This window comes from Arvicanthis niloticus, chromosome 8 (genome assembly GCF_011762505.2).
Source record: "Arvicanthis niloticus isolate mArvNil1 chromosome 8, mArvNil1.pat.X, whole genome shotgun sequence".
Classification (NCBI taxonomy): Eukaryota; Metazoa; Chordata; class Mammalia; order Rodentia; family Muridae; genus Arvicanthis; species Arvicanthis niloticus.
The window spans coordinates 26970145-26987960 of record NC_047665.1 but is presented as its reverse complement, the minus strand read 5'-3'; the positions used below and the strand labels follow the sequence as shown (position 1 = coordinate 26987960).

Genomic DNA, 17816 nt, shown 5'->3' with positions numbered 1-17816 from the left:
ACCACCAACCACAACTCTCAGGTCTCTATCATTTATATATCCTCTGAAAGGTTCCCAGAATTCCAAATGTCACACAATTGCAGAAACTATCTGCAGCTGGCAGAATCGTGCCTCTGCTAGAGCAGGAAGTAAAATGTTGTCAGCTGCTGCTAAGTAACTCTGTATCTCCACACCTGGAATTAAAATGAAAACATATTCTTAGAATATTTCTGTGTTTTTAAAAGAAACCAAATTTCCAGAATTCTCACTACATTTGTGTAAATTGATAACACAAGGAAGGGGGTGAGGGGTATTGTTCATACTATCTCATCTGTATTAATACGTCCTGCTAAGCATAGATGCCATTGCAAGTGGATGCTTTCAAGGTGTACTGTTTGTTGACTGTATGTCATGTGAATGATCCTGCTGGCTGGATTGTTTCATATTGAGCTCCTGGAAACAGTTGTGTGAGCATTGAGAAGAGTTGGTCATTCCTTCCCTGGTGTACGTACTTCATGTGCATTACCACCTCAGAGAAATAATAAAATTAATCATTTCTGCTCTAAAGTGCTTTCTTTTCAATGGAGCAAAAATCCCTGTTCACAAATAATTACTGAGTGGATCATTTGATGCAAAAGTGTGACTTTTTTTCAGTTTAAATATTCATACTGTTTTCATTGGTTTCAATGAAGCACATAGCAGATACCTTTTTTTAGTGTTCAGTTAGTTTCAAAATGTGTAGATGCAGCAAATTCTGTTCTGATGCACGTCAAAGCTTGACCCTTTGTTGATCTTGATGTGTTGAACAAAGCTGCTTCTTCTGTAACCTGTAAGGGTTTCTTCAAGATTGAGATCTGGATATTGTTGTGTGGCTTTGTCTCTAATGACTAACTTCATGGCAACTGGCCTTTCCCACTTCTCAGAAAGAAGTTCTGGCCAGTGTAACTAGGCCCGCTGATTGTGAATTTTAATCGTTAATTTTAAAATTTATAAGTTTATTATTTTATGTATGGCTGCTTTGCAGGCATGCGTATCTGTGCACCAGGTGCATGTAGTACTCTCAGATGCTAGAAGAAAGCCTTGAATAACCTGGGACTGGAATTAGAGAAGGTTCTGAGCAACCATGTAGGTACTAGAGATCAAACCTGGCTCCTCACAAAGAACAGACTGCTTTTAGCCCCTGAACTATTGCTCCAGACCCCATTTTAATTTTTTTTTTGGGGGGGGGCATTTGTTATAGTTGCCCAAGTTTCAGCTGTGTTTTTGACTTCTTCAAGTTCTTTGGTTCAGGAAAAGTAGGCATTTTTGTTATATTCTTTAAAAGTAGTATGAATTCTAGGCCTGCTTCTAAATCTAGCACATCCTATCAATCTGTTTTATTTCTACAGTTACATCTTTCTTTTGATTAATGTCACTGATCATCTATGTCTAATGCTGTGATAAACACCATGACCAAAGCGTCTTGGGTAGGAAAGGGTTTATTTTATCTTACATCTCATACTCTGAGGGAGGTGAAGGCATGAATTGATGTAGAAGCCATACAGGAACAATGCTTACTGGTTTGCTCATCATGAATTGCTTAGCCTGCCTCCTTAGAGGACGCAGGACCAGCTATGCAGGGATCACACTACCCATAGTCTTCTTCCATCAGTCAGCAATCAAGAAAATGGCCCAGAGGCTTGCCCACAGATCATTTCAGTGGGGCCATTTTCACAGGTGAGTTTCTTTTTTCTTAAGTGACTGTAGCTTGTGTCAAGTTGCCAAGGAACTAGCCGGCTCAGGTAAGGTGAGATGAAACTACTTTAGGACCTATTTGTTTTGTTATTAATTAAAATTATAATACCATTATTAATGTATTGAAATATCAGAATTAGTCAAAAAATTATCATAACCTTCTTGAATCATTTCCTAGTATATAGGTGTTGAACAGTAAAATAGGTGCATGTTATAGTAAAGATTCCAAGAAGATACAACAAAAGTAGCTTGGGACTGGACCATAGTAAGTCTAGACTTAGTGTTGGGACTGTGACAGGTTTCCTAGCAGAACAGTGATATGGACACATGTGCCCAGAAGACCCTCACATTTTGTTCATTGTTAGGGAGAAGTAAAAAAATGAGAGCAGAGAGAAGGTGGTCATTGAGTCCTGGCTGACAGCCAGTAGTAGACTTGGGATCAAGGAAACCTGAGCCCAAGGCCTTTTATTCAAAATTCTCACATCTGAGAAAAAAATTGTTTCCCCTTATAAATAGATTCCAAAACTTAGTTGGATACAAAATTTGAACTGATTTGACTTGTGAATTTTAGTGTAGGAGGGGCCATAGCAATTTCTGAGCTCTCTCTGTCTCTGTCTCTCTCTCTCTTTTTCTCTTTCTCTCTGACTTTTGATTTAATTGCACTATTAAAATGTAGAAAGAGTTGACGAACCTGAAGCAGTGAGAAGGGGAAGATCTGTCATCAGCAGCACAGAGAATAGAGTTGCTCCAAACTGGCTGTGAGATGTCTTCAGTGCAGCAGACTGCATAAGAGTGGTCCTGAGAACTGAAAACAAGAAAGGTTATATAGCCATAGGGAAAGATGGTGGCTGTATTCATAGGGTTGGGAGCTAAAGAATTGAAAGTTTCTAGTGAGAGGTCTATTACTCATGACAACAAATACAGGATGCACTGCCAGTGAGTAGGAATATCCAGGAGTTTACTGTAGGTTTATAAGAAATATATGCTTTAGAAGTCTGTGTGAACAGTTTCTGTGACAAGGCATTCTCTGTTGGTCTTGGGTATGTCATCTACTAAAGTTGACAGGGAATGCCACAGAAGACCCAAGTTACTGACAAGAGTATGTGGTTTCTTTAGGCTTCATTATTTACATCTGAAGTGATAGACTGTTGGAGGACATATTTGCATATCATTTCTGTGGGGCTCTGTAGGAGCTCAGTGAGCTGAGCTGGGCCAGGAAAAGAGAAAGGAGATCTTAGCAGCTCTTCTTTTAGCCAGCCTCTCTGCTTACTGTGAAAAGTGTTGTCTTGGTATTTGGTTTCTCAACAGTAAAAAACCTTTATAAGGTAGTCTAGTGGGCAAGGAATCCTGAACATCAGGTCTGCACAGGTTCAAAAGCAAAATGAAATGCTTGCTTTCTACAGATTCCTCGCATTCCTAGGCCTTCCCAAAGGACTCATCCTTCTTCCCATGTGCTGTTATTGATGCTCCACCCAAGGCTGCTGCTGCTGCTGGATTCTGGCTGGGCTCTCTTCCTCACCGCCCCCAGCATCCCTGAGTGAGGAACCTCTTACACAAGTAGGACTGCCTTAGGTTCACCCAAGTTTTCATGAATCTTTTTTTTTTAGAAGCAAGACCTGTTTTCTTCTGTACTAAGATGCCACATAGCATCTCAGTGATGCTTAATGTGAGGTTGCCCACATATTGAAGATTTTTTTCATGAGTATGATTGAGAAATTTGTTTACAATTGGACCAGTTTCCCAAGTTACTTCTCAGGAAGGGGAACCAAATAACTGCCATCATGTTTATGATAGCTGATTTATGGCTGAATGGAGAAAATTAGGCAGTTACAAAGTTTTTCTTGCAAGCATCCTGCTTTTGCTCTCGTAAGAAGGTGTAGGAGGCAGGTATCACTACAGTAATCTTGCCAAGGCTGCATTTGAACCAATACTTTTGTTCAACACAGACCATACAATGTCTAGCATACAACTGGGCAATTTCAAAAAAGGTTTTTTTGTTTTTAATAGTTCTATGTTTTCACGTTAAAATTTAAAGTATAATAGAAATGTATTTAGAAAATTTTAATAAAAGTATAGAATAGAATAAAGAGCCAGTGATCACTGCCATTAAACTTTTCATGTTGTTCTTTCTGTGGCTTTCTGTGTAATGTGCAGAGTTATAGGTAAATGTGTGTTTGTATAGGTAAGGTTTTATATATACAATTATATGTCCTAATGTATGTATAGGTAAGGTTTTATACATAAAATTATATGTCCTAATCATCATTGGTATATTGTTGCATCTCTAGGATTCTTTCCAAAATTATGTTTAATGACTACATAATTTGTGGTTATTCTATAATTTGCTTAATCATTCTTTTGTTTTGAGATATTTGTATTTTTTACTTTTTTCTAATATAAGTATCATTAAATAACTGTATATTTAATTCTTGCTTTTACCTGGGTTTTCCTTATGACAGTTTCCATTGCTGTGCCACAGCATATGAACAGTATTAAGTTTCACGATAGTGCTGAATTGCTTTCTAAAAAGCTTATGCCAATAACTCTCTCCCAGGTAATGGAGGAAACTGCCTGCTTAGAGATTTTCTGTTATTCATCCTTGTCAGCAGGATGCAAAACATACTCTCTTGATGTAATCTTTTTTGAGTAAAAATGGAAACTAGTAGAGTGGCATGTCGTTTGAAGCAGTCAAATTTATATTTCTGCTGTATAGACTATATATTACATCTGTGATTTATATTTTCACTGTATAGACCGTATACTCTATCTGTGGTTATAGCATATGCCTGATGGCTTTTGCACAGTGCTGACCTGTGTGAGTTAGGGTTACTCAGGATTGACCCTTTTCAGCAAGGCAGTTGTAGTTCAGAGAAACCATTGTTCTGGTCTCCCTCTAGAATGAGGGAGGCAGGGAGAGGACTGTTGAACCATTATAAAGTTACCATTAGGGCTGCAGGAATGTTAAGCTTTTAAGGGAATGTGCTGTTCTTACCGAGAACCCAAGTTCAATTCCTAGCACATACATTATGTAGTTCACAACTATAACTCCAACTTTTGGGGATCTGAGCCTCTCGTCTCACTACCCTTAGTGCCTGTATTCATGCTCACATGCATGTGCACACACAAAATTAAAACTAAGTAAAATCTAAATAAGTCCCCATAAACTTTATATTAATTAGTATTTTATTAGTTTAGTCACTATGCTAGATTTGAGGGGGTAAAGAAGGTTTCTAGTATTATTAATATTGCCAATATCCTAAAACAATCTTCAAATTTGAGGAGAAATTTATGGCTATAAAAGTGAAGTTTTATGTTCTTCCACCTCCTGCAGTTTTGTGATAGTATGTCCTTGCCTTGCCTTGCCTTGGACTCAGGGTAATCCTCCTGCCTCATCCTTCTAAAAATGGAAATTCCCTGAGTGTGCTTATATCCCTGATAAAAGCTTCAAGTTGTAAAATCCTCTTAGCTCAGTGCAGAGGAGGCAGTTAGCATCCCCTTGTGGAGGCTTGGTATCCTGTTAACCTGCTGTCCTAGTCTTTGTTGGACTAGGCTTTTCAGTAAGTTGATGTCCAGTGTACTTGGGTAAGTTAACTATTAGCAGTTATAGCTGCCATTTATTGAGAGTTTACTGTGGCTCAGGTATTATAGGATCCTCTGTTAACTTACTTAATTCTAACAGTGGCCTAATAGAACACTCCTGACTGCGGATGGCAAGATTAATCTTCTAGGGAGTCAGAAAGAGGAGACTGTAATAGCATGGAATAATAGAAAGGCGTTTTACATGAGAATCGGGTCATTGGGATCAGTGATTGTCTTTGTCACTGTTCTGTTGCTATGAAGAGACACCATGACCAAGGCAACATTCATAAAAGAAAGCATTTAATTGGGACTTGCTTACACTTTTTTTAGGTCTATTTATTATCATCAAGGCAGGAAACACAGTGGCAGGCAGGTCCTGAAACAGTAGCCGAGAGCCATATCTGCATCCATGGGCTATGAAGGAAAGAAATACTGGGCCTGATGTGGGCTTTTTGAAACCTCAAAGCCCACTCTTAGTGACATACTTCTTCTAGCAAGGCCATGCCTCCTGACCCTTCTAATCCTTTCAAACAGTTCCACTTTCTTGTGACTAAGCTTTCAAATATATGAGTCTATAGGGACCATTCTTACTCCAAACACCACAATCATCTGTTCAGATTATTTCACTACACTTGTTTGCATGTCCTAATATATAGAGTCTGAGCTTTGGTCTGAATGACTTCTGAAGGTCATTTTACACTGAATTTTTTTTTCCTGTTAATCTGAAGACTTCATATGCTGTTGTATAAGCTAGTGTATATATTAAGATACGGTCTTAGAAATCAAGGTTTTTGTGGTTTATTACAGTCTTGCTTTGTATCCCCAGGGGTCTTTAACTTGAGATGCTCCTGCCTTAGCCTCTTACATGACTGGAATGAAGAGTTGGCATTTTTCCCTCCGAGAACCTGTTTTGATTGTTTTGTGCACAGGATTTTCTAGGTTTTTATATGATTTACTTTTTCACCAGCTGTGTCCAAGTTTTACATTTAAAAAAAAAATTAAGGATTTATTTTATTTTCATTTATATATATGTCTGTGTGTCTGTGTGAATATATGTGCCTTTGGAGGCCAGAAGAGGGTATCAGATTCCCTGGAGCTGGAGTTACAGCTTGTTACAAGCTGCCTGGCATAGGTGGTGAGAACTGAACTCTGGTTCTCTGGAGGAGCAGCAAACATTTTTAGCTGCTGAGCTTTGTCCCTCCAGCACCCAGCACGCACCCCCACCCTCTTTATACATTTATTTATCTTAGTGTGTTTGTGTGTGGGTGCCTTGTGGCATCATATTTGTACTGTGATGTCTATGTAGAAATCAGAGGACAATATTTGGGAGGTTTTTCTTTCTTTTCATCATGTGAGTCCTCGGGATGTAACTCATCATCCAGCTTGGCATTGGTGTCTTTGCCCACTGAGAAACCTTGCCACCACCAAAGTCTCCATTTCTATATCTAATCTTTTACCTTACTTTTAAATAGCATCTCTTACTGTTTTGTGGAAATGACAGCATAGCTAGCTCAGTCATAATTTTCTCCTGTGCAATCGCTCTGCATCTTACCAGCGTATAGGAAATCATCTGAACAAACAAAATTTCTAGTTATTCTGAGTTCTCAGTCTCAGTGAATAGCATGACTACTTTCTATGTTACTGATTTCTTGGAGTCTCTGGGTCAGTTTGCTTCAGCTCAGCTCTACACATTGGGCAGTGAATTAAGTATCTTATGAACAGGGTCTGGAGTAATTCTTTCTCTATGAGACGTATATTTTTTCATCTTTTTGTTTTATGATAAGGAGCCTAAGAGAAGTGTTTAAGGATTAAACCACAGGAATATTTCTGCAGTTGCCAGCTGCCCAATTGTTTTGCCCTTCTTTCAGATGGCATCCTTTGTCCTTTGGATTAAAGTCAATACTTAATATATATGTTTATATGCTTGTTGCTTTCTCTGTCTGTATAGTCTACATATATTTTGAAATAAGGAGATTATACTGACAGTGCAAACAAAACAAACAAAACCCAGGACAACAACAAAAACTTGTCAGTGAATTAAATGAAGTGCAAGCAGTTTTCATAAGGATCAGGTTATGCCGCAGGTTATTCATTTCTTGGGGGTGTGTTTATTGGAGAAGTCACTTTGAAGAATGCCCTTTGCTGTGTTTTAGGAAGCTTTATGTATACAAACAAGCCAGAGGTGAACCATGGAGTTATAGACTCACGGTGGGATTTATGAGTCCTGAAGAAAGCAACCAAGCTGTATGTTTGAAACTATCTCAAAATGAAAGTTCTATCTTCAAAAAATTCTAGTATCTTAAGTTTAAGAACTTAAATTATTTCTGAATTTTCAACTTTGGTCTTTGTTACTATGGTTCCTGAGGAGGTTGAAAACTGCTTTTATTGACATAAGGAATAAACAATGTTAGTAGCTCACAGTCTTTCTGCTAACAGTCACAGAGTTTGGGCATCTATTTCTGGATATTTATTAGTTTACCTGAGAAGTTAATGACCTATCCCACATGAGTGCTGAGGTGGCTCTTAAATTCTACTGTCTTACTAAGTTATATGCATTTTTTTCTTTCTCCTTTTTGTGCTTTGTACCCCCAGGTTAGTCCTCTGTCTTCTGTCAGCCTTGTGTTCTTTTTCCAGTTAATTCTGTCCTGTGTTGTACTTATTGTGTACATGTGTTGCTGTGGAGAATTTCTCTTTTATGATGAAAACAGTTACTGATAGAGTGATGCAAAGGGATTTATATTAAATGTCATGACCAATGAGAGCAGAGAAGACTTACATTCACAAATACAATTTCTACCCTCCCTTGGTGTAGTTTGTTATTTAGTATAAAGTTTTATTAAGTTTCTTTTCATTTTTTAAAATCACTAAATGAAATCACCATATAAAGTAGTAATTTTATTCAGAAGATCTGTGTGTATTTGTATATGTTTTTGTGTGCATATATACATTTGGGTACATATTTACATATGTGTGGATGTATGTGGAAGTCAGGGCTCCACACTAGATACACTTTCTCCTTGTTTTTGATACAAGGCCTTTCACACTCTCCATGTTATTGTTTAAGACAGGGTCTTTCAGTGAACTTGTAACTCATCAATTCAGCAATGCTGGCTCACCCATGAGTCTGTGACTCAACACTGGCTTACAGATGCTTGTGGGTGTCCCTACCATTGCTCTGTGGGCATTGGGGATCCAGATTTGGGATCTCATGTCTGCCTGGCGGGCACATTATTACCTGAGCCATCTCCTAAGATCCTATTATAAGGTTTTGAAGCTATATTTATTTATTTATTTATTTATTTATTTATTTATTTATTTATTTGCAGGTCTGCTTAGCTGGATTTGAATAACTTTTAGGTGATCCTTCAGAGATTCTCTAGATGTTAGGATGCAGAGAAAATAAAGGAAGTTGGCACATTCATTGTGTTCTCCTTCAGGAGGAGTTTGACAGAGCAGCATGATGAAGGCTTTTTTTTTTTTTTTTTTTTTTTTTTTTTTTTTCTGTAGAGGAAAGAATTTAAATTACAGGAGAAGAATACCTAGAGATCGGAAATAAACACCTTCACTATTCTGATTTGTAGCAATAAACACTAAGGCTTTGTCTTAGTCATGTTTTGTTTTAATTAATTAAGATTATTTAATTCTTTAAGTAATTAACTAGTTAATTAAAATTTGAGACAGGGTCTTACTATATAGCCTTGACCCACCTGGAGCTTGCTATGCTACACCATGCTGGCTTCAAACTCACAGAAATTCACTTGCTTTTGCTCCTGAGTGCAGGGTTTAAAGGTGTACACCAACATTGAGTTGGGGTTTTTGTTGTTGTTGCTTTAACCTAATTCAACACATTGAGTAATTTACAATAAAGAGAAGCTTGTTTCTCACAGCTTTGGAGGTCAAATATTAAGGCAGTAATGCAAGGCCAGACCATCTTGTGGATCATCAGGTGACAAAGTGAGAGAACAGGGTTTGCTCCTTGTACAACGAGCCCACTCCCACTCCAGTTAACTCAGTCTTCTATTCTAGATGCAGAGCCCCTATTGCTTTGCACTTTGTAGTACTGTTAGATGACAGTGAAAATTTCAACATGAATTCTGGAGAGAACATTTACAGCAGGCTTGACAATAGATTTTCATATTACAGCAGGCTTGACAATAGATTTTCTCAAGTGTTATTTCTGTGCTGTGGGGTTGATGGCAGAGAAATGTATATGTCTAGGAAACTCATGAGCCTGTTGAGTAAACACAAGGACACACTTGTTGTCTACAGAATGAAACTTGACTGCTGCTTTTCTTGTGTGCTCTTTTCAGAATCTGTGAGAAGCTTCTAGAATGGTCTGTTCGGCCCTCATCAGAGTTGCCCGTGAGCATATCTACCTGGTGAGAAGAGTCAGTCATGTCTGCAGATGCAGTCAACATCGGGCCTGGGGCTCAAGGCCAGCTGCATCACAGTTTGCTGTCCAAGGTGCTCCCGGCAGTGTGCTGGAGCTGCTTGGTAAATCCTACCCTCAGGATGACCACACTAACCTTACCCAGAAGGTCCTTTCAAAGGTGGGCAGGAACCTGCACAACCAGAAGTTCCATCCTCTGTGGCTGATCAAGGAGCGGGTGAAGGAGCACTTCTACCAGCAGTATATGGGGCGCTCCAGGACACCTCTGTTCTCTGTCTATGACCAGCTTCCTCCAGTGGTCACCACCTGGCAGAACTTTGATAGCCTGCTAATCCCAGCTGACCACCCCAGCAGGAAGAAGGGGGACAACTATTACTTGAATCGGGTACACATGCTGAGAGCACACACATCAGCACATCAGTGGGACTTGCTGCATGCGGGACTTAATGCCTTCCTCGTAGTAGGTGATGTGTATCGGCGTGACCAGATTGATTCCCAGCACTACCCAGTTTTCCACCAGCTGGAGGGTGTCCGGCTCTTCTCCAAGCATGAGGTGAGTTTTTAGATGTGTCTTGTTGTTGAAGGACATTTGTGTTGTGTAACTAAAGATTGATGCTCAGCACAACAAGGAGCGTTGTCCTCGGTCTTCATTTCCTTTAGAGACTGGTCGTGATGTCTGTGTGTACATTGGCCTCCCAGGCCACAATGTATGTGAGTTATTTGTGGTTCACACTACTGCAAATTGTAGACTTTAAAACAAGGTTTTCTTTTTTATGTGTCTTTTCTTGTCTCCTTTTCACATTACTGACCTGCTTTACACTGGCTTATTGCTTATAGATGGATAATGGTTTGAATTCAGGCTTAATCCAGGCTAAGTGAAGGCAGAATTCTGAAACCTGTGCTCTGGATATCTCGTTTGTGTTGTGGAACGTAGTGCTGACCTCCTGCAGCTGGAAAGTGATGAGCTCCTGGGCTGAGGGTGACTAGCAGTTCACTGGGTTGGACCATCAGCTGAGCTCTTGTTCTAAGCTCTTTCCCCCTTGCCTGGCATTGAGGTGGGAGGTGTCTTACTTGTTATCGTTAATTGGGTTTGGATGCATATTGCCCTTTTGAGTGGAAGTCTGATGTTTAGGCCATCCTTCAGAAGTTTTCAACTTCATACATCTGTTTGATGCTATCCTAGTATACTAGATACATATTTACTTTTCTCTGCAGAGTATGAAAGCTCCCCCAAGCTTGAATCCACTTACTAAAAAATAACTATACTGAGCATGGTAGCTCAGCCTTGTACCTCAGCACTTGAGAGGCAGAGGCAGAAATAAGGCTGCAAGTTCAGGGCTATCCTGGGCTATGTAGTGATACCCAGTATTAAAATAAAAAAAGAAAGAAAAAATAATTAAAATGGTAGCAATACTTTTCTTTCTTTCTTTCTTTCTGATATGTTAGAGACTGTTTCCATCTTTTATTGTAAAAAACAGACAGAATTTTAGTAAGTTTAGGTATCTCTTGTATGTCTGTAGCAACTCCTTCCAAACATTGTTCACTGGAAAGGAGAGTTACTATGGTTACAAAACACCAAATTGCAAACACAGCATAATGGGCCCTTAATGTGAAAATAACAGCATAGGGTGCTTAGACTAAGATAAATATTTTTTATTCTAGTAGATAAGTTATTTAGCAGGAAACAACTGAAGGGCACTACCCTTTCCTTTTCCTTCTATCTGCTTGAGAATACATCTTTGACATTGTTACATGGGTCAGCCTTTCTCAAAACTGGTTCAGAGCTGCATCTGGGGAGTACAGTGGAACATTCCTAGCACTTGGGCTGCTCATTATGTTCCAAGGTAGATGTTAGCAAGGATAGAGAAATGGGGGACTGATAGGAACTGAAAGAGACCAGCCAGAGACAGGAACAGTGGTGACAGCGTGTTGTATGTCCAGGGCATAGCATTGCCCAGGGATTACAGCAATGAAGAACACACTAATGTGCGAGCCTGCGTGTCATGGTAGAGGGGAGGCAGTGATGGCTGAGAGACTCACAGTGACATTTCGATGGGAAAAATTGAGGCTACAATAGGAAATTAGCAATAAAAAGTACACATGGAGGAATCCTGCCTTGGTTTATATTTGTTGTAGTGCACTTCAGCTTTCCACGCACCATGTGTATCTCATCCAGTCTGAGACCATGACTGATTTCTGATTCATTGTTTAATAAATTATGCACCTACAGACATATGTAAGTACCTATTTTTCATGTTGCAAGGTGCTTCTATTTCAATGCTTCATTTATTCTTCTTAATAAAAACTTGTAGAATAAGTTATCTCACTTCAGCACAGAGGTTTTGAGATCTGGAAAGGCCTAGCTACTGTCTCAGGATTGAACAGCCAGTCAGGGTAGAACTCAGCTGGAAACAGGTCTCCTAACTCCAGTACCTCACCTACTGTGTTCTGCTGATTTCTGTTCTTGTCGGTGACTCCTGTTTATGATTCAAGGTAAGCTTAGCATAGTAATCGTGAGCACTGCAGAAAGGTCGTTTCTGAATTCCTGTCTTCTAATCAAGTGTTGATTCTAAATCTTCTCTACTCGTAACACAAATCAAGTGTATTCCTTTTGTTTATTTCACCACAAATAAGACTTTAACATTTTTCTTTTAGATGTGTGTACATATGTACTTAAAACAATATATTGTTTTATTTTTTGCTATTTCATAATCTTTGTATTCATTATTACATGTGCAAGACAATTTATTAAAATCATAGAGTAAAAGAAACACTGATGCTGAGTATGGTGCATGTGCCAGCAAAACCTGGAGACCAAGGAACAAAGAGTTCAGGTTGGAGGCTAGCCTAGGCTACATAGTGAGGCCCTGTCTCAAGAAGAAAATGCAGAGAGAGAAATATTGGTAATAGTGGAAATGAATGCATGAACAACAGTGTCTTAATTGAGCAGTAATTGAATAAAACACCCTTTGTTATTTGAAAAAGGGTAAATAAAGCAGCATCTGCAACAATTTTTGGGGCGTAATTAGCAGGTAGTTCGCTGAAGCTCTGATTCAGAGAAAGGCTAGAAAGAAGCACTGAGTAGGTTACTCTTTGTTGAAGCAAACTTGGGGATTTAATCTATGGCTTCAGAATGGATGGAGGAAGAAAAGAATAATATGGAAAAAGGAGTAATGTATAAAAAGATCAAAGTTCAATAGACATCAGAATGAAAAGAAAGAAAGCCCAGATTATGAGATTAATATCTGTTCTTAAGTATGACTATTCACACACTAGTGTTGGCTAAGCATACAGGTACAGAAATGCATGATCACGTGAAATAGTCAGAGACTCTGAAATCACAGCATGGCAGAGGGTGGCATGAAGGACAAGAAGATTTGTCCAGTAAGTGCTTCAGCAAGGTGTCCGATTCATCAGTATTAACATTAGAAGCAGAATTTAAAGAAAAAAAAAAGATAAATGTGGCTAAAGCCCCAAATAGACAATCTAAGAAGCCTTCTGAAATATGGACTCTCATCTGCCCACTGCGTTATATAATCTTGATATATAATGCAACGTTGATGACTTAACAGTTGAGTTTGACAAATTTGTGATTATGGTCAAAGATGTTAAATGATAATGTCAGAGACATGGATTATTTAGACAAAATGAATAAAGGTATAGAAGTCAGAAAATTGATCAACGAGCTTAATTTATATTTAAGCATTTTCTTTGTTGTTTGTATTTACAAGATGTATACAAATTAATGCATTTAGTATTTATTTTAAAATACTAGAATTATGCCAAAGTGTTTTAGACAAAATAATGGAAGGTAGATTGATCTACAGTTCTGAATATCCCAAGTCTTTGCAGAAGAACTGAACCATTGGAACAGCAAAACAGCAGCTCCAGCATTTGTGAGAGCAGCCTTGCACCTTCCCGGGCAGCAAATAGACCTTGCATTGGTAGCAGGGACACAGATGAGCTGGTCCTACCACTCTACTGCCACGGGGTGGCATGAGCAAGGGACAGATGCTCTTCCCATCTCTCCCCTTGCCACCTGCAGCAGGCAGGAAGGCTGGCTTAGGAGCTCCTGAGAGCTGGAGAGCTGGCCCTACTCCTTTGCCAGTTCTAGTACTCAGTTGAAAGTGGGCCTTGCACTTCACCTGAGCAACAGAGTAGAGCTCTGATGGGGAAGGTGCAGGTGAACTGACCCCAAAGGCAAGAGAGTGGGAGAGCTGGCCCCTCCCCTTGCTGGCAGCAGCTTTAGAGGAGCTAGCCTGGGGAGTGCTGGAGAACTAACCCTGGTGGTGTGTACACAGGAGAGCTGCTAGGCTGAACAATTCACATACCACCCAAGCCTAGATCCAGTGATTTGAGCTAGTCCACTGCAACATCTATCTCATCTATGAACTGCTGGAGCCAGTCATGCAGGTCGAAAACTGTAGAATCTCAATGACACAGAACAACAACAGGCTTTCTGAGAGGAGTCCCAGTGAGGTTCCAGCATTGATAGTATAGCAGAAGCCAGAATCCAAGAAACAAACCAACTACTTATTGCAGTGAACATTTACAAATAGAGCTATGTGGACAAAAGGGTATTCTGTCTGATACACAGTGACATACTACAGCTTCTTCCATAACTTTTTTTTCTATCAAATTTTCTTTTGGAGGGGAGCTTGCAAGGGCAGAGGGTGGGTATGAAGGGACAAGATGAATGTAATTGGGGTGCATGATGTCAGATTCACGAAGAATCAATAAAAAGTTATAAATAAATAAATAAATAAATAAAACCACAAAAGTAAACGCGTACAAAATCTAGCCATAACTAGGTGGCAGGGCTCTCCTCAGAGTGTCCCTGTATAGGAACCTACTCGTGACAGCTGGAAGTTCAGTCCCCACTAGCCACACTAGCTTTCCACAAACCCTAGATATGGTTGTGCACTTGAGATCTCACTGCTGGTGAAGAACAGTAGGGAGGATCCCTGGGGCTCAGTGTTTATCCAGCCTAGCTTAATTGGTGAGCTCTCGGCCTAGATTGAACTCAGTTCCTTAGACTTGCATGACAAGCACTTTCTAGTCTCGGCTACCTCCCAAGCCCTTGAATCCCTCCTTCTGATGATGGTAATTACTGACACTCAATCTTAACAATCTTACTGTCTTAGTAGTATGCCATGTCAGATTTAGTACAGAAAGTTTGCTCTCTGAGCAGCTCTTTAGGAAGATCTCCTCCTTTCCCCAGCACTACTGTACTCCTCATTCTCTAGCACTTCAGGACTTCCAGAATTCTGTAAGTAGACAGAGTGTAGAGGGGTTCACATGTTCTTAAATACTTCCTATGGCTTCTGTGTTTGTGGTTCTCTGTGTAGTAGACCCATAGGTTCATTTATAAGCTATTAGAAATCTGAGGTTATCCTTTTGTGTGTGTGTGTGTTGTTAGGAAGTACCACTCAATAGAATGAATTAGTTCAATCAAATTGCAAGCAAAGCAAACTTTTAGGAATGGAACTTAAGGATTGGGGTAGAAGTGGCTCGTCTGACCTTAATGAGCAGATCTTACCAAGAAAAAACATTTTTAGGGAAAAAAGAAAAAAATGTTTAAGGTGGTTGGAAATTGGAATACTAACTAAACACCTGAAGATAATATGTTTCTTTTCTTTATTTGTAAAATGTGATAGGAATAGAAACTTTTTTTTATAAAGTCTTTATTTTAGAAATACATATTGTAGTACCAGTAGGATAAATACAGGGCTTGGGATTTGGTTCATAATAATAGTGGCTTTGGCATTTTAAGGTGGGTGTACGAGGGTAGGTTTTGAATTATAATTGGGTATTGTGTACATGTAGAGTCATCTTTTTTGGGTTTACATGTTTTTGAAATTCGTCTACTACAAAACCAAAACAAAGTAAAACATTGAGATCAGGCAGTCAAGGAGATTGGCTCAGCGTATAATGTAATGTGGCTTCTGCTTTCGTGGGAAGGTGACTATCAATTCCTTTTTTTCCCCCTCTCTTTTTTTCTTTTTTTTTCCTCTCTTTTCTTTATTTTCCTCTTTTTCTCTCTTTTTTAATTGGATATTTTATTTATTTATAGTACAGATGTCATCCCCTTTCCCCATTTTCCCTCCCTAGAACCCCCTATTCTATATGCCAAATATCCTACAGGTGTCTTTAAACTTTTATCTAATTATAATGACAATCATTATGAATTTCAAAAATAACACTACTCCAATAATATTTGTCATGACACCTAGGATGGCTCCTAACTCTTGAACCCTGAACCTCCTTCAGATAATTTGAATGGGTTATAGAGCATCAGTTGTTGTTCCAGATACCTATATAAATCCTTTTTTATACTCAATACATTAGTAACATTTTTTGCTAGATGGTTAGTTAACAAAAATAGTTGTCTTAACTCCTTGTGTCAATGCTATTGCAGAAGCAATGATTCTAGTAATTAATGGAATTAAAGCTGTTATACCAGCAGTAATCAAGTCTGCTACCCTCTTGCTTCTGCTTCAAGCGTAACTCACTTTTTCCAGTACTTTAAAGCTTTTTTCAGAGAATCAAGGTTTTCTAATACTCAGGGCAGTGAGACAAAAGCTGGTTGATAGACCCCCATAACAGACATGCCAGGTTTCAACACACTAACATAATTGGAAATTATATAGTCAATGCATCTTACAATAAATGCTATAGAAGAGATAAAACCAATTTTAGCTTAACAATTAGAAGAGCCTTAAAACATGCACCAACCCTTGTTTGAAATCCAGATCCTGTCCCAACATTATCTCTTGCTATCCTAACATCATAGTGAGCTACAGCTAGCTTCCAAATATGTCTCTGACAAAGTCCAGATCCAGTCTTCCAAAAGTCGACTGTTATTTCCCATATTGAATTGATTTCTAGACCAGTACATGATTGAGTCCTAATAGCTGGTCACCTTTAAGAAGAATACAAGAGACATTATAATTTCATTTTTTGATTCTCTATCGCACAAGGTCTAAAAACTTGAGGCAAGGCAGCTTGTGCCATCTGGGTTATAGTCAAGCAAAGGTGGATCAGGAATATATGTCCAATACAGCTCCCCAGTCACCCTTGTCAGGGCACTCAGCAAGCTCACAGGTTGGCATCATTCTTTGTCTCAGCAACAGTGTGTCTTACCAATCTTTTTAAAGTTCCATGGGCCTCTTTCACAATACCTTTCCTTGTCTTTGAGGATTATTCGAAATCCCCCTAATAAATTGTTGACAAAAATTCTTGACTGCTCAACTACAATTGCCAGACCCATTATCTGCTTTTTTAAAAAAACTGGATATTTTATTTATTTACCTTTCAATGTTATCTCCTCTCCCATTCCCCCCCCCCAAAAAAAAACCCCTTACTCCATCCCCCCTCCTCCTATTACTATGAGGATGTGCTCCTACCATCCTCCCATTCCTGCCTCCCTGCTCTTGAATTTCCCAACACTAGGGAATCCAAAGTTTCAGGCACCAAGGCCATCCACTTCCACTTATGCCAGTCAAGACCACCATCAACTACCTATACAGGTGGAGCCATGAGTCTCCCCCTTTTTGTTCTCAGGCTAGAGATTTTAGAGTGGCTTCTCCAGCTTGTTTCTTAGGACCATTTGCTTGAAAAATTGTTTTCCAACCTTTTACTCTAAGGTAGAGTCTGTCTTTGTCACTGAGGTGGGTTTCCTGTATGCAGCAAAATGCTGGGTCCTGTTTACATATCCAATCCGTTAGCCTATGTCTTTTTATTGGGGAATCGAGTCTATTTATGTTAAGAGATATTAAGGAACAGTGATTGTTGCTTTCTGTTATTTTTGTTATTAGAGGTGGAATTATTTTTGTGTGGCTATCTTTTAGATTTGTCGGAAGAGGGTCACTTTCTTGCTCTTTCTAGGATATAATTTCCCTCCTTATATTGGAGCTTTCCCGCTATTATCCTTTATAGTGCTGGGTTTGTGGAAAGATATTGTGTAAATTTTTTTGTCGTGGAATATCTTGGTTTCTTCATCTATGGTAATTGAGAGTTTTTCTGGGTATAGTAGCCTGGGCTGGCATTTGTGTTCTCTTAGGATCTGTATGACATCTGTTCAGCATCTTCTCGTTTTTATAGTATCTGGTGATAAGTCTGGTGTAATTCTGAT

General features: G+C 39.1%; 1 protein-coding gene across 7 annotated transcripts in view; it reads left to right on the top strand.

Moving 5' to 3' along the window:
* The window catches only part of Fars2 (phenylalanyl-tRNA synthetase 2, mitochondrial), a 413321-nt gene that overhangs the window by 72554 nt on the left and 322951 nt on the right, over nt 1–17816 (top strand). For all 7 annotated transcript variants that reach the window (XM_034510757.2, XM_034510759.2, XM_076939185.1 and 4 more), the window contains one exon: nt 9603–10235. In XM_034510757.2, the coding sequence (XP_034366648.1) occupies nt 9624–10235 (612 nt within the window). In that variant the 5' untranslated portion in view covers nt 9603–9623. The remainder of the gene's footprint in view (nt 1–9602; nt 10236–17816) is intronic.